Source organism: Xenopus laevis, chromosome 6S (assembly GCF_017654675.1).
Source record: "Xenopus laevis strain J_2021 chromosome 6S, Xenopus_laevis_v10.1, whole genome shotgun sequence".
NCBI lineage: Eukaryota > Metazoa > Chordata > Amphibia > Anura > Pipidae > Xenopus > Xenopus laevis.
The window spans coordinates 130,660,838-130,681,349 of NC_054382.1; the positions used below are offsets into that span (position 1 = coordinate 130,660,838).

General features: G+C 42.3%; 1 protein-coding gene across 3 annotated transcripts in view; it reads left to right on the plus strand.

The window, feature by feature from the left end:
• The first annotated feature begins 6,214 nt into the window (after positions 1-6,214).
• khdrbs3.S (KH domain containing, RNA binding, signal transduction associated 3 S homeolog) overlaps positions 6,215-20,512 on the plus strand; it is a 109,439-nt gene continuing 95,141 nt past the window's right edge. For 2 of the 3 annotated variants that reach the window (XR_005962329.1, XR_005962330.1), the window contains exon 1: positions 6,215-6,547. Coding sequence is in view for 1 of the 3 variants with exons in the window: in XM_018223982.2 (XP_018079471.1) it covers positions 6,463-6,547 (85 nt within the window). In the remaining 2 variants the exon portion in view is untranslated. The remainder of the gene's footprint in view (positions 6,548-20,512) is intronic. The other variant, XM_018223982.2, reaches the window with a different exon arrangement.

The window sequence follows — 20,512 nt, forward strand, 5'->3', positions numbered from 1 at the left end:
GAACGATTCGAAGGATTAGTCGTTCAATGGAATGATTTTCCGTTAGATCGTTCGATGGAATGAATAATGCTAAATCATTCGACTTCGATAGGCTTTAACTTCGACAGTCGAATATCAAGGGTTAATTAACCCTTGATATTTGACCTTAAGTAAATTTGCCCCTTAGTGTTAAAAGAACGTATCTGGTGCCTCTTTCCTGCCATGGAGCCTGTACATTCTAGCAGGAATCAAACAATTGCATGAGCCAAGAAGGTGTAATTTATACAGAATAATAACCAATGGAAAAATGATCTTGCAATAGAATTGTCTCTTTTACCCCAATAATACTTGGGAAGAAATATAGCAGTTTTATTCCCTTCAGGTATGTTTTGTATTCTTCCCATAGTATAATGGCTAATCCTCTCCTCGTTCTTACTAGTGTTTCTCAGCTAAATTAACTTTATTTTGCTTTATTATTTTGGCAAACTTCAGAAGAGCAGAGGTAGACTCTCATACTTGGTAGGGCTCCTTAAAAGATTTGATAACTGAAAGGCTCTCCTGGGATTTGAGGCAGGGACCTTTGGGTTTCCATTAGGCCAGGTGAGCAGCCAGCAGGAACGCTCCTTATCTATCACCTGGCCTTTGCAGTGTATTTACAGCAGCAGCAACCTAATTGGTGGCTTGAGGTCAGCCAATCGGGGCTGACCCTGCCCTATATAAGGTCAGCCCTCCTCACCACCAGCGCCTGAGCATTGGTCTTTCTGAGCACTGTGACCCTGCACCAGCTCCTGTTGTACAAAGCTGACAAGACATTGTCTATATCATTCATAAGAATCCCTTTGAATTAGATATTCTAGGTCCCTATGAGGGCCAAACAGTTGGATGGAGGCAGGATGTGATTGACCTTTGGACATGGTTTAATATATTTGTGCAGCTACAACAGGATGACTGTTATATAGTATTCTGTTTCAGCTCCACCATTGTGCTTGGAGATAAATTCGGTCACTATACTGTAGCTGGCCTTGGCCCCAGGCAACACTCTCCCTGGTCATGCCACTGTCATTGACTCCTAACAAGATTGAAGGCTGTGTGAGTCCATCAGAAATAAGATTGATCAACATAAAGCTTAATACAATTGTATTATTTCCCTTGATGAAATTCTAGGTCTGTGGCGTTGGGATGGAATATGTACGGTGTTAGAGGTGGGGGGTTGATTTTCTAACTTAAAGGGACATTATCTCCTTCTTATTGGTTTAACGGTTTGTTCTAAATAAAGCAAATAGCTTGGAATGAGCCAAATTTCATGAATCTGCTGAATACAGGAGAAAGGCAACACATGGAGGAATCTCCAAGCTTCTGCCTTATTCACAAATGGGAAGCTAGCAGAGGATGGGAGGTGTTAGGGAGCCTGAAAGTGTTGCACTCCGCACTTTGAGTAATGATGAGCGAATTTATTCACCAGCCATGGATTTAATGTGAAATTCAAAATTTCACCATGTGCAAATTATTTTGCGAAATGCAGAGAAAAAAATGCTACTTTAAGGGTAGTGGCAGATGGGAAGATTAGTTGTCCAGTGACAAATCTTCTTGAATAATCTGCCCAAAATGCCTTCCCCCCGGCAAGAATATGAATCGCCAGCAGGGTGGCATACAAATCGCTTCGGATTTCCGAAGCCACTCCAAGTTTCCTGGTGAGGCAACTTTGTGCGACTTCAGAAATGTATGCCGTCCTGCCAGCAATTCATATTCTTGCCAGCGAGAAGGCGGAGATTAGTTGCCCAAAGTAGATCCAAAAAATTTGCCATACGAAAAAACTCCCATTGACTTTAATGCATTAGGACAAAAAAGCTGCCATAAGAAAAAACGCCCATTGGCTTTAATGCGATAGGACAAAAAAGCCGCCATAAGAAAAAAGCCCATTGACTTTAATGCGATAGGACAAAAAAGCCGCCATAAGAAAAAAGCCCATTGACTTTAATGCGATAGGACAAAAAAGCCGCCATAAGAAAAAAGCCTATTGACTTTAATGCGATAGGACAAAAAAGCCGCCATAAGAAAAAACGCCCATTGACTTTAAGGGTAAGGACACACGGTCAGATTCAGGGAGATTAGTCGCCCCGGCGACAAATCGCCTCTTCAATCTCCCCGAACTGCCTTCCGCTACCTTCCCTCTGGCTATAATGAAAAATCACCAGAGGGATGGCACTCACATCGCTTCGATTTCTGAAGTCGCCCGAAGTTGCCTCAGGAGGAAAATTTTGGCGACATCGGAAAACAAAGCAGCGTGAGTGCCATCCTGTTCGCGATTTCTCATTATATCCGGCGGAAAGGTAGCAGAAGACAGTTTGGGGAGATTGTTGCCCCGAAGAAGAGGTGATTTGTTGCCGGGGTGACTAATCTCCCACGAATTTGCCCGTGTGTCTTTACCGTAATACATTAGGACAAAAAAAAGTTGCCATAAGAAAAAATGGCCATTGACTTTAATGCGTTTTGCAAAATTTCGGGACAGATTTTCTCATCACTATTAGTGAGTCATTAAGTGCAACTTATATCTGCAAATGGTACAGGTGCCAGAGTTCCGTGCCGGAGCCCTAGTGGGGCAGTTTAGTGTTCTGAGCCCCCTACAAGGGCTTGTGAAGGGGGTGAGTAGCGCGCTGCAGTGTAGTGATGGACGAATTTGTCCCGGTTTGCTTCTCCAAAAAATATGCGAAATTCGCAAAACAGCGTACAATTCATGAAACGTGAATTTTGCCGCCCGAATCAATGATGATGCCTGCGACAATTTTACGTGCGCCTATTTTGCCCAAATGCAATGGCCATCCAAATCATTTTTTTTGACGCGCCGAATTTTCACCACAGTTTCGCCAATTTATTTGCTGCCGGCGAAACATGTAAATTTGCCGCGAATTTGCGCCCATCACTGCTGCGGTGTATTTACATATATTTGGGGCAGCTTAATAGCTGCACAGAGTCTGCAGCAGAATCATTTTCATTATTTGGAGGAAGCCATGCAGGGAAAGCCATGATGGATAGGATACAACAATGGTGATGAATGAATCATTTCTACTGTCAAGTAACAATATCACTGGTAATGGTATAATGCGTATTTAACCCCTTCACTCCCGGGAACCATCAAGAACTGTCCCTTCGTTAAAAGGATTAACCCTGTGGCTAATGAAGCCCCCACGTACCAGCGTGTGCATTATTTATGTTTAAATGAATTATTACTGCCTTAATTACTCCGGTGTTTGGTCTGCTAATAGTCTATGTGATTTAGATGCTCGTCCTCCGTGGGCCGTTGCAATGTTCTTCCCTTTGGGGGGAGTCCAGGCGCATATGATTAATGACTTGTGTAATGAGGAGGTGATATTTACTACTATAAGTTCAAGACAGGGAACAGCACCTTCTCCCCTCATTAAAGAAAAGGCAACAGAGAATACCGGGGGGACCGGAGATAAAATTCATTGGAAACGGAACATTGATTTCATATTGTATTCATGAGGAGAAACATCCCCCCCCCTCCAACAACAGAAAGGACAATTTTGAGGAATCACTATTAAAGGAGAAATAAAGCCTAGAAATGCCGGAATGCTAAATGCATTGCACCTGCACCCCTATAAGAGTAATGATCCAAGTTTCCCCCTGCAGCTCCCCATCTTGGATCTTGTTAGACCATCTTTTGTGTGTCAGTGGCTCTGCACATGCTCAGTGGGCTCTGGGCTGCAGTTAGGAAATGAAGGTTAGGGGTAATGGGAAGTCATCACAACATTAGCAGAAAGTGAAGTCACCCACCCAAGTTGCAGCAAACCCCCTCTGTCCCTCTACCGGGGGAGCAGGGGGTGCGATTGGGCCAGGGCCCGCACCCCCTCAGGGCCCCCCCGGCAGCTCGCACACTGCTTGAAACCGCTGATGCGCACTGAAAATCACATACGGAGGGGGGCCCAGCTGCACGTTCCGCTCCAGAGCCCCCCTCTAGTTATGTTACTGCTCCCGTCCCCATTGTTGGCACATACCTATTCACGATCAGGCGGAGTGGGAGGAGCTGAGACTCTGTGGAGTGGGTCTGAATAAATTCACGAAATCGCCGCAAAAATTCCCAGCATCACATTTTTTTTATGACGGTGACAATTCCAACGCCGGCGACAATTAATCAACAGCCATTGACTTTAATGTGCATCAGAATTGTTGCTGGCGGCAAAAAAAAAATTCCCAATTTTTCGCCGTTTCGGGAAATTTCGCTGGAAATTAGTGAATTTTTTGATAAAGCGAAACAGGATGAAACAGCTTTAATTCTCTTTTAAGGACCATGAGCCAAACCCTCTCCATTGAATTAGGTCAGTATAGAAGTAGCATTTTGTAGCCCTGGATTGAAATATCCCTTAAATAATAAAAAATATCTTTCACGCCCTGCTGGGCATCATTAGCTTCATATAATAACATAGGGCAAGTTCTTTCCTGCTGTGATGTACTTGTTACTATAAGATATGAAATACCATTTGTTCCTATAGAATTGAGTGTTTGTAGTGATGGAGATTAGACCTTTATGTTTTACAAATAACCCTCCCAGCTGTGCCCGTACCCACCTCCCATTGATCTGAATGTAGAAACAGGAATATTAGTCATTGTTTATCCTATGAGCCCCATTACATGTGTCCTTGGGAGGCTGTTCCCTGTACTGAGACTTGACTGTGAGCGTGGGGTGGTGCATTAGCAGAAAGACGTGGAACTAACATAGGGATTCCGAAAAATAATGGAAATTTGAGAATTCTCCGAGGATTAACAGGAAAACACCAGGGCAGAATTACAGTATTTGGAAAATAAAGAGAGAATTAAAGAGAAATTGTGACTTTCACGTGGGTTTTAACAAGAAATGACTCTGATATTCTGCTGATAAATTCTGTAGCCTTTGTTTCTATCAAGTGTTTCATCCCCGAACATTCCCCTGATAACAGCACTAGTGGGACCGTTTATTATATGGGGGGCAGATTTTTGGGGATGGTGGGGGATTAATAAAATGTAATGGTTTAGAAATGGCTGGGGTTTCTTTAGTAGGTGGAGATTTGGAGAAGTGTAGTGTTAATATGGGGCAAATATTTAGGGAGGGGTTTACAAGGAGGAACAGGTATGGTGAGTTGTGGGTTAATATGGGGGGATGGAGTGTTGTGGGGCAGTATAGAGAGGGTTGGGGGGCAGTATAGAGAGGGTTGGGGGGCAGTATAGAGAGGGTTGGGGGGGCAGTATAGAGAGGGTTGGGGGGCAGTATAGAGAGGGTTGGGGGGCAGTATAGAGAGGGTTGGGGGGCAGTATAGAGAGGGTTGGGGGGCAGTATAGAGAGTGTTGTGGGGCAGTATAGAGAGTGTTGTGGGGCAGTATAGAGAGGGTTGGGGGCAGTATAGAGAGGGTTGGGGGGCAGTATAGAGAGTGTTGGGGGGCAGTATAGAGAGGGTTGGGGGGCAGTATAGAGAGTGTTGGGGGGCAGTATAGAGAGTGTTGGGGGGCAGTATAGAGAGTGTTGGGGGCAGTATAGAGAGTGTTGGGGGGCAGTATAGAGAGTGTTGGGGGGCAGGATACAGAGAGTTGGGGGCAGGTATAGAGAGAGTTGGGGGCACGTATTGCAGAGGATGTGGTTGGGGGGCAGGTGTAGGGAGTTTTGGGGGGCAGTATAGAGAGTGTTGGGGGAAGGATAGCGAGTGTTGGGGGCAGTATAGAGAGTGTTGGGGGAAGGATAGCGAGTGTTGGGGGCAGTATAGAGAGTGTTGGGGGGCAGTATAGAGAGACTTGGGGGGAAGTATAGGGAGAGTTGGGGGGCAGGTGTTGGAGGGGGCTGGGTTACAGATTGAGGGAGGGGTGAGTATAAGGGGGGGCAGTTATTTAGGGAGAGCAGTGGGTCAGTAAATAAAGGAAGTTGTATATAAAAATAAAGGAGAAATTGGAATCACTGGGGAGAGAGTTTTGGGCTCCGCACTCAGTAACAATGAAGCGACTGATGTTCCGCGGGTGAATAAATGTTCTGATGTCAGATCAGCTGAATCTCCCGCACACTCTACCAGCAGCTCATTCAGCACCTCAGACAGCGACCGACGCTCAGACTCACTGAATATTAATGAGACAGCCGCTCCCTTCCCTCCATTGGTTGAGAAGAGAGACAAAGGGGCGTGTGTGGGAGGGGCTGTCGGAAGAATGCGCGTGTTCTCCGCCCATGGGAGGGAAGGAGAGGGTTGGGCAGCGGTTTGTTTTTAAGGAGACGTCAGTTGGCTGCTGGGTCTGTCGGAGCCGGGCGGAAGGAGCGGAGTGTGAGGGAAGTGTCAGCGCTGGGCTCGGGACATAGGGACGCGCTGTGGGACTGAGAGCGCTCGGCGGAACTTTAGGGAAACCTACGACTGAGCTCCAACCCCTCTGGGGTCCACGGACTATTTGTATCTCCCGTTGGGTTTCCCGGACTGGCCCCTCGGATCCCGCTGGATAATAACCCTCCGTCCCCGTATGGAGAAGTATCTCCCGCAGCTCCTGGCTGAGAAGGACTCGCTCGACCCTTCATTTCCTCACGCGCTCAATATGGTGAAGGAAGGTGAGAAATATCCCTCCGCCCCCGGGTATTAACTGTCAGTTCTGCCCTTTTATTGGGGGCACTTGGGATGAGCTGACGGTACATTAAGTCTCCCCTCTGTTGATGGGACACAATATTCACTGGCATTTCCCCCTGGGGTTTATTTCAATCCCCCCCCTTATTGTCTTTTGGATCTGGAACCTCCTTTTTTCTATGGGGAACCACTGGCCCTTCTCCTCAGTGGGGGGGGGGCATATATCTCTATATAATATAATCTCACACCCCCTCAGCTATTCTTTAATATGAGAAACAATTGCACTGGAACTGACCCACTGAGGTGACACCGGCCCTTTGTGTGTAACACAATACAGCCCCCACCATGAACTTTAGTGCCCCCCATAGCTACTGTAGTGCCCCCCCCCCCCATAGCTACTACCCTGGAAGAGCTTTCCTGAGACTCTTTATCTTCCTCACTCTCCTAAAATTGTCTCTTCCCAGTTCAGTCCCTTCCCAGTCGAGAACCTTCCCAGACGTGAACCTTCCCAGTCGAGTCCCTTCCCAGTCGAGTCCCTTCCCAGTCGAGTCCCTTCCCAGTCGAGTCCCTTCCCAGTCGAGTCCCTTCCCAGACGAGAACCTTCCCAGTCGAGAACCTTCTCAGTCGAGAACCTTCCCAGTCGAGTCTCTTCCCAGTCGAGTCCCTTCCCAGGCGAAAACCTTCCCAGTCAAGTACCTTCCCAGTCGAGTCCCTTCCCAGTCGAGAACCTTCCCAGTCGAGTCCCTTGCCAGTGGAGAACCTTCCCAGTGGAGAACCTTCCCAGTGGAGAACCTTCCCAGTGGAGAACCTTCCCAGTTGAGTACCTTCCCAGTCGAATACCTTCCCAGTCAAGTACCCTCACACCCATCCACTCTATCAACAGCATGTCCACTTACCCCTCCTTCATTCACCCCAACCTCAGAGGAACATGCTCCTCAGCCTCATAAACTCTTGAACCCCCAGAGGTACATTACCAAACCCTTTATACTCTTTAAATCCCCTGCACATAAACCAATCCCACCCAATGAATCTCTTTACCTTCAAAACTGCTCATACTCCTGGGGTACCGGGCTCTCTAAAACTACCCTATAAAAGACCATGAAGATTTTCATTCACTATATTAGATATACCCTATAAATGTTTCCTCTCCATGGAACTCGTGCTCTCAGTCCCCTTTAAATCATTTTACTTTGGGCGGGTGGATAAGATCTCCCATATAAATGAGTCTCCTCTGTGGTTGGGGTCATATCTAGACACACTTTTTACTCTTCTTTAAGGGAAACCACTTGCCTGAACTTCCCAAGTAATGGGATTGGGTAGATGGACTGTATATAAATCTCAACTGCTCTCAGTTTTTTATTTGTTGGGAGGGGGTTGGGATGACATGTTCCCAGGCTTTGCTTGCACTCTCATTTGGGGAGGGATGGGGCATGGGATAATAATGTATGTGAAAATGCAAAAATGACATTGTAGTCTTGGTACCTGACCTAAATCTGTCATTACCTGTTCTACGGGAAAGCTTTGGATTTGAACTAGTAGAGCTCCCTCTGGGGGTCTTGTACTTAGAATGCTCCTTATGAGGGGGGTAGATGTATGTTCTAAATGATACTCACTCCACCTTGAGCATCTAATGTACCTATAGAATATTGCAGCTCGCTCTGTGCTCCTCTGGGAAGATCTAATACCAGCTGTTTCCCTTATGTTATTGGTGTTGAGATCAGTTGTATCTTACAATGGATGTCATCTATATCACATTTACTGTCTCTCTCTGTAAGAGGCTGTGGCAGTCACACCTACAGAATAGTCTCCATTTCTATTTCGGTGAAACACAAACCCCCCCCCAGGTATTGCCATCCGTTTTTTTTCAACCTTCTTTGTGGGTATGAATTCTGCAAATTGGGATTCATCAGTTTAGGACAAGAAATAGGCAGGGAAATAATAATAATAATAATATTTTATAGATAGGTGAGACGCGAGACCCCTTACTAGGATGGAGCATCAGTAGACTGCAAATGTCCTGATACACTATATATCCAAGTCTACAAAGTTGTCTTGTGGGTCCCATATATATATGTGTGTGTATAAATATATATATGTATATGTGTGTATATATATATATAGGCAATATGCACATATACCCCATGATGTACCCCGGCTGTACTTGCTTTTCTGGCAGATAGATGCTTCAGCCTCAAAGAAGGGGATTTTCCTCCAGCTTTGTCTATTTTAATTGCCATTTGTTAACGATCAAAGCCTTTCCCTCTCTCGTTTAAAACGAAACAGTAAAATATTGAAGTTCCCAAGGTGATGATCTCATGGACTGCCTATAAACCCATCGCAGACAACGTGTGTGTGTGTATTTTATTTCTAAGGGGACACAGCTCCATTGTTCGTCTGCTTGCGGCTCCTGATTTGCTGCAGATCCTTTGTGCAGTTTCACATAATTAAGCGAACCAGGACCTATGGCTCCCATCTCGCTAACCCGCTGTAAATATGCGCAAGGAACCAGCGCTTGTCACATGTTTGTGTTAGTGTGTTATATGTGAAAGTGATGAAAAACAATAAAAATTTAGATTTATGTGTGATAAAAATCTCTCTGCTTTTGGTGACGGTGAATCAGTGACACCCCTTCTTGGTGCTACTAAACTCTTCCTCCTCTGACCTGGTGCCATCGGATTGTAAAAACACTTTGCCTTAAGGGGTTAATTGGCAATTTACTCTGCATTGTTGAACTTTCAGGATGAAAATGGACTAAAATTGGTCCCCCAAGGCTCATAGGTCATCCTTGTTTGTGCCGTGTTGTGTCCAGTCTCCGGCTCGTCATTCCTACATTACTGTCATGCGAGACAGATGCAAATCATTCATTTGCCTAATTTGTGGGTTTTTTTGCCCACGTTTGTTTTTTTTTCATCATGAATGATTTATGGGGGTGCGGGCTTACCCTTTAAAAAAAAAAATAGCACCAATAGCAGTTTGGTAATATCATTTCCTTACGGGAATTCTACATGACTCTTTGGAGTGGCCTCTCCTGTGTTTGTTGCTCGTTATAGGGATCAGGAATAAATAAAATCATATGTGTATTTGGTTCAGATAAATATCTGCAGTAGTTTGGCATGACACCAGGGCAGATTTTCCTTAAATGAATAATATGTTTCCTCATACCGAACTAAGACACTTTCTAAATACAATCAATTAAAAAATTTGCATTGTTTCTGAAATAATCAAGTTTATGTTCACTATCCCTCTCTCAGCATCTGTTTCTCTTCATTCTGTCTTCATGCAGCAGTTGGGTGTCAGATATTCACTGACAGTTAGATCCAATATATCTTATAGGGGGGCTCCTTTCCTAGCAGATGTATTAGAGCTCACTCAAATAACTGATTCCAGTACAAACAAGATCTAACAAAATAACTGTCATTTGCACAAATCCTGCATGTAGAGAGACATGATGTCTGGTGAGTTTAATAGAGTGACCTCTAATACATCTTCTAGGCAAAAGGAGCCCCCCTATAAGATATATTGGATCTAACTGTCAATGATTATCTGACACCCAACTGCTGCATGAAGACAGAATGAAGAGAAACAGATGCTGAGAGAGGAATAGTGAAGATAAACTTGATTATTTCAGAAACTGTAAAAAATATTTAATTGATTATATTGAGTAAGTTTCTTTTTTCAGTATGCTGAAGCTTATATTACATGTTCAATTTTGCGATAGTTCCCCTTTAATGCTTAAGTAGGTGCAATAGGTAGAGGGGTGCTAAACTTGCAGCGGTTCAGTCGATGTGCTCCATCCGTCGGCTTGCTGGCAGTTGCAGTCGGTCAGCTCCGCATTCCCGCTCCACAAATAATATTTTCACGGAGGCTGAAAGAATAAAATGCGGCCAAATTACATGGGAGTGGCACTTTACCCCCTTCAGCCAATTAGCAGCTGCAGTTGCCAAGATCCAGTTCTCAAGACACTTTTCCCAACTGCCATTATAGGGCTGGGTGCCAGTTAAAGGAGAATTCAACCCTAATGTTAAAAACCCCTACCCCCCTACCCTACATAGAACCCCTTCTCTCCTACCCTGGGAAATGACCCTAACATTTTAATTACCCCTCGGTGCAGATTCAGGCATCAGCGTTCATGGGTGACATCGCCTTTTCTTCGGAAATCTTAGGAATGAGACCGGCGTGGCGGCGCATGTGCAGTTGGAGCAATTTTTTGTTTCGCAACTGCTAGTGACTCACGAAAATTGCCGAAGCGTCGGTCTCATTCTGAAGATTATCGAAGCGGCTGAAGCTGGCGCCCGTGAACTCCGATGCCTGAATCTGCACAGACGGGTAAGTAAAATGTTAGGGGAATTTGCCCAGGGTAACACTTTTTTCTTGTATTTAGTTTTTTCTTTTATTTACATTTTTTTTTGTACTTTTTGTATCTTTTGTATTTTTTGTAATTGGACACATGTTGCCTTTAAATTTGTACTAGATGTGTGATGTAATGTCATTTTTCCTTTTCTCCTCCCCCTCCTTTTTGATTGGTGGTTCAGCCTTTAAATACTGATCCATGTTTGTAAATGCTCAAGCCTATGTTTAAGTGTCCCAGCGACACGAAACGCGTCAGGCGAGAGATGACTATATAAATAAAGTTTCCATTTTTTATCTACTACTTTTGGTCTCATCAATACATGAGTTTACCAGTCCTGCACCAACTTTTACGCTTTGTATACGGGGAGAGGGAGGGGGGTCTATGTTGGGTAGGGGGGTAGGGTTTTTTTAACTTTAGGGTTTAGTTCTCCTTTGAATGCAAATTGGATCCTGACACTACTTTGTTGGCAGTCTCAGGGTGATGAACTCTTCATTTGGTGGGACTATGATTTCATATATTTTGGGGGGGATGACAGTCTTGTTATTAATAGACCCCCCAACTTTGAGTGTTTTTAGATGTTTTGAATGTATATTGGGGGTTAAGGGTAATAATGAGCTCAGTTGCTTCTCTCTTTTTTATCCCCAGTGATGTTTCATTGAAGAGCAGATGTTTTCTACTAGGGATGCACCAAATCCAGGATTTGGTTCAGGATTCAACCTTTTTTTAGCAGGATTCAGATTCGGACAATTTGGCCAAATCTTTCTGCCTATTGCATATTTAAATTAAGGGAACAATCACGTGACTTTTCATCACAAAACAAGGAAGTGAAATTTTGTTTTCCCATGTTTTCCTTTCTCTCCCCTAATTTGCATATGCAAATTCACATTCAGATTCGATATATAGGGTTAGGGTTGAAAAAAAGATAGGGCTAAGGTTGAAAAAAGATAGGGTTAGGGTTGGAAAAAGATAGGGTTAGGGTTGGAAAAAGATAGGGTTAGGGTTGGAAAAAGATAGGGTTAGGGTTGAAAAAAAGATAGGGTTAGGGTTGGAAAAAGATAGGGTAAGGGTTGGAAAGATTGAGGGCTGCTGTGATTTCTCGGGGCTGTGGTCGTACAGGGTTATAGGGATGGATGAAGATTTTGGTACTTTGGTACCAAAGATGGGGGCGAGTGTGAGGAGGGATTGGTGTTGGGGTTAGTGTAAGGACTTAGGGTTGGAAAAAGATAGGGTAAGGGTTAGGTTTGGAAAAAGACAGGGTTAGGGTTAAGACGTATCCCAAATAGTAGATTCGGTGCATCCCTATTTTCTACTGTCAATATTGTTCTTTGGGAAAGACGTAACTTGCTCATGAGGCTGGGACGCGTCTCAAAGACACAGTTGACTGTTCGTTTTCAATCTTACGTGTAAATTGTAGATTTCTCTTACTCCTGAGTCAGAAGAAAGAACTATCCCAGGGTTGTAAACTGGTTGCTTCCTTCTAGTTCAGTCCAATGTGTTTATCTCATCCCTTGGCTTTGCTTTGGCAGCTCTCAGTGATTGCGTGACTGTTTCCTGGAGCTTCCGATGTGCCATGTTGTATTTGGCTCTCTGTCTGGCTTCTATCTCCCTTGACGTCCTCCTCGGGAAAACACTTCATCACGAGCTGAAAGGGCTAAATTGGAATTTGTTGCATAATTTACACGCCGACCCCAATCTTCCCTCTGCAAGGAACTGGGAAGGGGAAGTCTGTTTAGATGATCATTCTCCACTGGACACGGCGTCATTCTTTCCTGGCAAAGGAACTTGCACTTTAGTTGACAGTGATCAAATAGATTTGAGTAGAGTTTGTAGAAAATTTCATTTACTAAACAGGTTATAATATGCTTTGGAAACCCAGTGCAGGTGTGGGAGCCATTATCTGGAAATACAGACGTGGGACCTATTGTCCAGGATGCTTGGGGCCTGGGGTTTTCTGGATAATGGATCTTTCCTTAATTTGGAACTTTGAGTCTAATAGAAAATCATGTAAACAATAGGATTGTTTTGCATCCAATAAGGATTCATTATATCTTAGTTGGGATCAAGTACAAGCGACTGTTTTATTATTACACAGAAAAAGGAAATAATTTTTCAATATTTGGATTATTTGATTATAATGGAGTCTATGGGAGACAGCCTTTCCATAATTTTTGATAATGGATCCCATACCTGAACTAGGAACCTGGGGTCTTCCCACCATGCCTTGAGGATACACATTTTCAATCATGGATTTATGCAGTTTAGTTCCCAAGTACAAGATACTAGCTTATTACTAGAGGAAAAAAGGAAATGATTTAAAAAGAAGAATTGCTTGTTATACAGGTATGGGATCCATTATCCGGAAAACTTTTATCCAGAAAGCTCCGAATTACGGAAAGGTTGTCTCCAAAATTTTAAAAATGATTTTCCTTTTCTGTGTAATAATAAAACAGTAGCTTGTACTTGATCCCAACTAAGATATAATTAATCCTTATTGGAAGCAAAACCAGCCTATTGGGTTTATTTAATATTTATATGATTTTCTAGTAGACTTGAAGATCCAAATTACGCCAGGACCCCAGGTCCCAAGCATTTTGGATAACAGGTCCCATACCTGTAATAGGACTCTATGGGAAGGGAATTGCTGTACAGTTATGGGACCTGTTATCCAGAATTCTCGGGATGAAATAAACCCAATAGGCTGCTTTTGCTTCCAATAAGGATTAATTATATCTTAGTTGGGATCAAGTACAAGATACTGTTTTATTATTACACAGAAAAAGGAAATCATTTTTAAACATTTGGATGGTTGAGTCTATGGGAGACGGCCTTTCCGTAATTCAGAGCTTTCTGGATAACAGGTTTCCGGGTGATAGAAAATCATGTAAACATTAAATAAACCCAATAGGCTGGTTTTACCTCCAATAAGGATTAATTATATTTTAGTTGGAATCAAGTACAAGTTACTGTTTTATTATTACAGAGAAAAAGGAAATCATTTTTAAACATTTGGATGGTTGAGTCTATGGGAGACGGCCTTTCCGTAATTCAGAGCTTTCTGGATAACAGGTTTTCGGGTGATCCCTGTGTTTTTCCAAATAATAGATCCCATACCCGTACGTACAAAGTCTGTAAGCAATCCTTGCTTATATTCTGTTGTTGTGAGCCAGTAACAGACTCAATATATTAATGCTTAAGAGTCTTATCGAAGATTTTAGATTAAAAGAAAAAAAAAAAAAGGCGCAGTGCTTACCCAGTAACAATACGTCTTCCTCACTCTAGTGCGCAGCCTAAATCCCTCGTCCCCAGGGGTATTTTGTGCTTATAAACAGCTCTCCTAGACTGACGTGAAGCCATAGAAACTCTGCTGGAAGCACAGCTACGGTGCAGCCAGTCACAATCCGAGCAGATTTAGGATTTGACAAAGTAATGAAGCCGATGCAGGGAGCGCATGGACATTTTATAAATGAATTTCAATGCGTTTCCACCAAGTATGCAGGGAGTTACATTTCCAGCAACGGCCGGGATTATTCTTAGCTTGTAAATACAGATACGAGTGGATTTAGAGTGCACCGAGAGCGCTATGGAATGCACTTTATAGCCGTTTTGCTGGTAACGACTGTTCCATGGGAGCTTTATAGCAATAACATATGGGCATTTTATAAGCTGCATACCACAAAGATTTCTAACACATGCAGCTATTGGATCCATTATCTGGAAAACCGTTCTAATCAAATAATCCAAATCCAAATTGACTCTGGACTCGAACTTGATGGATGTGTGTCCTTTTCCAACTGAACTCACTATATAGATTTACAGGTATGGGACCTTTTATCCAAAATCCCATTATCCAGGACTCTGAATTACGGAATGGCCGTCTCCCAGATAGACTCCATTTTATCCAAATAATCCAATTTCTTAACAATGATTTCCTTTTTTTTTCTGTAATAATAAAACAGTAGCTTGTACGAGTGGATTTAGAGTGCACTGAGAGAGCTATGGAATGCACTTTATAGCCATTTGCTGGTAACGACTGCTCCGTGGGAGCTTTATAGCAATAACATATGGGCATTTTATAAGCTGCATACCACAAAGATTTCTAACACATAGCAAAGTACAGCTACGGGATCTGTTATCCAAAAAAACGTTATCCAGAAAGCTCTGTTATAATCAAATAATCCCACTCTTTAAAAATGACTCTGGACTCAACTTTGATGGACGTGTGTCCTTTTTCAACTTAACGCACTATATAGATTTACAGGTATAGGATCTTTTATCCAAAATCTAGTTATCCAGAACTCTGAATTATGGAATTTTATCCATTTTATCCAAATAATTCAATTTTTAAAAAATAATTTCCTTTTTCTGTGTAATAATAAAACAGTAACTTGTACCTGATCCCAACTAAGATATAATTAATCCTTATTGGAAACAAAACCAGCCTATTGAGTTTATTCAATGTTTACATGATTTTCTAGTAGACTTAAGGCACGGAGATCCAAAATAAGAAAATATCTATTTCTCGAAAACCCAGATTCCGAGCATTCTGGATAACAGGTGCCATACCTGTATATATACAATGGACTGTCCTACAAGAGTCAGATCTGGTTATAAAGAATTATTAAGAAGGAGTGGGCAATTCTACTAAAATCTATAGCTATAACAAACAACCTTTCTATAATTCAGAGCTTTCTGGATAACAGGTCCCATACATGTGTTATGTTGCAGAGAATCTCTGCCCAAAAACTGTTTGTGCCTAATGAAGGAATATAATATAATTTTTAAGCAACTTTCCATTATCCATTTGTTAAAATTTGTGTGGTTTCAAAGTTCAGACACGAGTAGCTGATAAAGTATCAGTCTGAGGCTTCTCTGAAAACACTGCAAGGTATAACCTTTCTCTTTCATTGAGATTTTAGATATTTGTAAAGTAAAAGGCAAAACACTTTACAGGTGGATGAAATATGCTCAGGGCATTTTCAAATGTCAGATCACTAAATATTTTGGCGTGTAGTCGAAGACTAGTCTTCAGCATTTGCCTTAACCACCTTCCATATTTCAAATGAAGTGTTTCAGCTTCAAGTTTCTTATTAAAGCAGTTGAAATGCTACAACCACCTAGTTAGCGGTCGTTAGGGGCCCTTGTGTTAAATCATACGTTGTGCTTGAATTCCGTGAATGTTTATAGCCTCTCATACGCAGAGGGCCACATTAATTGTGCTTTTTTGTTGTTGTGATCTGACAGTTTGTGAGCTATCACCCCTGACTTGAGATTCCCGTAACATGAGTTATCTTTCTTTAGCGAAGCCTCAGGATCGATACTTTTTCAGTGGAGATAATGAGATATTCTGGGTTGGTCTGCATTTCCCATCTCCTGAACATTTTTATCTATAACTGGTTAGAAAGTAAAATAACTCTATCCACCCCTCCCCCATATTATTATTATCTCTTACATGTATTTTATTCTGATAATGAGCTCCTAGCAACCATTCATTTACTGCTGTTTAAGATGTGTTGTAAGCCTTGACTTTGTGTCACGGTCGGCACCTTAAACCAGAACTAGTGCCAAGCTCCCTGGTCTCGGCTCGGCTTGACCAGTAGTGCGACCGCCTTTGGCTTCTCGGCGTACTCAGATGCCACCTAGACTTTACGAGAGGAGCAAGGCGAGGAGTTCTGGCAGGCAAAGGGGCACCACAGTTATTAAAGTCAGTTAGGCCGAAGGTCATGGTACTACGGGATAAGGCAGAATCATAGTCAGGCAGGCTGGGTCGAGGCAGGCAGATAGCAAGGATCGTCAAACAGGCAAAAGGGTCAAAAACCGGGTGATCAATCAGAGGGTTAAGCAGAAGAGTTGTCGTAGGCAGGCAAAGGTCAGGATACAGATTGTCGGATTGTCAGGAAGCAGGCTGGGTCAAACACGGATAATCAGATCAGAATTCAAGCAGATGCACAAGGCTCAGGAAACCACAAGAACAAGTTCTATCACGGGCAATGTCTGGAAGCCTTTACTGGCTATTTATACATTTAAATTTGGTGCCATTGCACACTGGCGTCCACGCCAGCGCACATGCGCCTTTAAGAAACATGGAGGCGCGCGTGCGCGCCCTTAGGGAGACAAGATGGCGCCAGATATGGAGCGGCGCGCGTCCCTGTTACACTTTGACCTTGGCATTGTCCTTCTGCTTCAGCTGCTAATGCCTTCATTCATATATACATTGCAAAAGGGCCATTAATAAGGAGCGTTTATTACTCTTTTTGGCCCTTTCTCCGTCTTTCAGTGGATGTTTAAAGACCATACACTCTGTTGAACCTTTAAAATGAAAGATGGTGAAGGGAAAATAAACTTTCCAGGCAGAACGTGTAGTGCAGTAGGGTTGATGGCCATCAAAAAAATTCACCATTGGTTGTTCAACTTCTTGTCCCTAGTGTTTTGGACAAAGATGGCCAATCAGCAGCATGTACAGTTGTACACAAGCCACTTGTTTAAGATCAGTGCCAGAGATGGGTGAATCTAATTCGTTTCACGTCACAGAAAATTTGAAAAATTGCGAAAAATTTGCCAAATGCATTGAAGTCTGTAGGAGCCCAATTAATTTTGATGCTTGTCAATGTTTTCACCCATTAGAGTCTATGGGCATCTTTATCGCGGCAAAACCTGTTGAGATATTTTGCTAATCACTAGTTAGTGCTTATAATTGCTGGCTTCCTCCCTCCCGAAGTCATTTTCATCATCATTTAAAAGTTAAAAATTGGCAAATGATGATGTCAAATAAGGGAATAAGGGAGGATGGAGATCAATCGTGCATTACCAAATTGCACAGATCCAAAAAGTTGGATTGATTAATATCACGACAGAAAAAAAGCCAATCTTGATAAACTCAACAATAGAAAAAAAAATCTTTCAATTTTGATTAAAAGAATTTGGCTGGTAAACCTGGAGAGATTATGTAGAAGTCAATGAGACGTGTATATACAATATTCAAGATGTTATTCTTTGACTTTTATTAAAACCCAACTTTGTAAAAAATGAATGGAACTGTGCGGTTTACATTGCAATTTTTTTTTTTAAATTAACACACTCAAGTTTTTAGGATTCCATTTTATTGTCATAAATATGTCCATGATTGTGTTTAGAAGAGACTCAAATTTAGACAATCAGACAACCAATTCTGTTTAATGACTCATAGGGGTATATTTACCAAAGAGTTAAGTTAGAGATTGCCAAAATCAGCTAGTGTGAAATTACGCCACTCTCCATTCATTTCTCTGGGATTTTTAAAAGGGTATTTATCGATGGATGAAAGTGAAAGTTCACCCTTTGATAAATATGCCTTTCAAAATGCCTTAGAAATAAATGGAGAGTGGGCGAATTTCAGTCTAGCCTTTGTAGCGATCTCTAACTTCACTCTTTGATAAATATACCCCATAGAGTCTCCGAGATTGATCAGTGTGAAAATCTTACAGTTGATCAGGCAAAGATGTATACATTTGGGATCTGTTATCCAGAATGCTCTGGACCTGGGCCTTTCCGAATAACGTATCTTTCCATAACTTGGATTTTCATGATTTAAGTCTACTAGAAAACTATGTAAACATTAAATAAACCTAATAGGCTGGTTTTGCTTCCAATAAGGATTAATTATATCTTAGTTGGGATCAAGTACACTATTAATACTGTAAAGGTGGCCATAGACACAGAGATCTCTCCCCGATATGCCCACATTGAAGTGGGCAATATCGTGGGCCCTAGGGTCCAATGATCGGATCAGAATGCATTCCAAACGGGCGGTTGGATTGCGGGATTTTTTACCCTGCCTGATCGAGATCTGGTCGACTTTCGGCATTACATTTTGAACGGCTGCCCGGGTCAAAACTACCTGCCTGGTGATTGACACGGCAATCAGCCCATTGCTGATCTCCGTGGCATAGCCCTGCCCCTGCCGCATCACGTCCCCGCCCTCTCTGCATCAAAGCCCTGTCCCCTGCCCGGTCTCCACTGAGTGAAAAGGTGGCAACCCTAACATGGTTATTTGATTGTTTTGACCAATTATCTAAAGTTACATACATTTTCCAGTCGATTGTGCAAAAATACCACCTGTTGTGCAGTAGACAGGTATAATATATAGAGAAACATTAGACTTTACCTTCCTTTAATGTTGGATTTATTACTTGTTTTTTTCCATGGAACAGAGATTATGGGGCAAATTTACTTATGGTCGAATATCGAGGGTTAATTAACCCTCGATATTCGACTGCCGAATTGAAATCCTTCGACTTCAAATATCGAAATCGAAGGATTTAGCTCAATTCGTTCGATCGAACGATCAAACGAAAAATTGGTCCATCGAGCAATTAAATCCTTCGAATCGTTCGATTAGAAGTATTTTAATCCATCGATCGAACGATTTTTCTTCGACCAAAAAATACTTAGAAAGCCTACGGGGACCTAACATTGACTTTGGTAGCTTTTAGGTGGCGAACTAGGGGGTCAAAGTTTTTTTTTTTTAAAGAGACAGTACTTCGACTATCGAATGGTCAAATAGTCGAACGATTTTTAGTTTGAATCATTCGATTCAAAGTCGAAGTCGAAGGTCGAAGTAGCCAATTTGATGGTCGAAGTAGCCAAAAAAAACATTCGAAATTCGAAGTATTTTTTCTTCTATTCCTTCACTCGAACTAAGTAAATGGGCCCCTATATGTGTGTGTGTCCTGTCCTCTTACTTCTGTCTCCAGCAGCCTCTGTGCCTTGTGGTGTATCATTAGAATAGTAAATCTCCTGTCTGCAATTAAAATAATTAGTATTTATGAGATAAATGAGTTAAAAGGAAAGGTAAAAGAAGGGCTTCAAAGTAAGGTATGGGCCCAGAAAGCTTGTTGCCATGGAAAGGCAGATCATAATAGGACAAGCCTAACAATAAACATGAAGAGGTACTTCCCGCAGGAGAAAAAGCAAAGGTCCCACACACGGCTTGTGGTGGGGCAAAGAGTAAATTGCAGTGATAACAGGGGAAACGGGAACAAGAGAAACACAAGGAGTGTAAGGGACAATACTAATCAAAAGCAAGAAAAGCATCTTAGGGCTTGTGGAGTTTGGAACGAGACCATATGGGAGGGGTTGTACAAGATGAATCAAAGCAGCAGATAAATAAAGAAATCGAGAAGACACTCAGGGTGGCAACTAGGAATAAACTATTTCCTTGTGCAGTGCAAGATGTAGTGACTTTCTAGCCAAGATTAAACCTGTCAGAACCTGAAGCGATGGAGATCTCAGAGTCAATAATTAAATGTGTCTCCACATCCTCAGCTGACTTAAAGAAAACAAATCAAAGCCCTTCCAGTTTTATTTCTCAAATGCTTTCTGATATTTCCAGACGCTTGTCATTAGGTTTTAAGATTACCTGGTCCATGTTCCATAGTAGATGATAGTAAAATAGTAGATGTTTTATGTATCACAAGAATCACTGCCCAATAGGAGTAAGTGAAATATTTCACCAGTAAAAAAAATACCCATTGTCTCTAATGATGCACGAAAATCAGCAAATTCTTTGCCATTTTGCAAATTTTTTTGGCGCTTTTGCAAATTTTTCGGGAAGCGAAATGGGTCA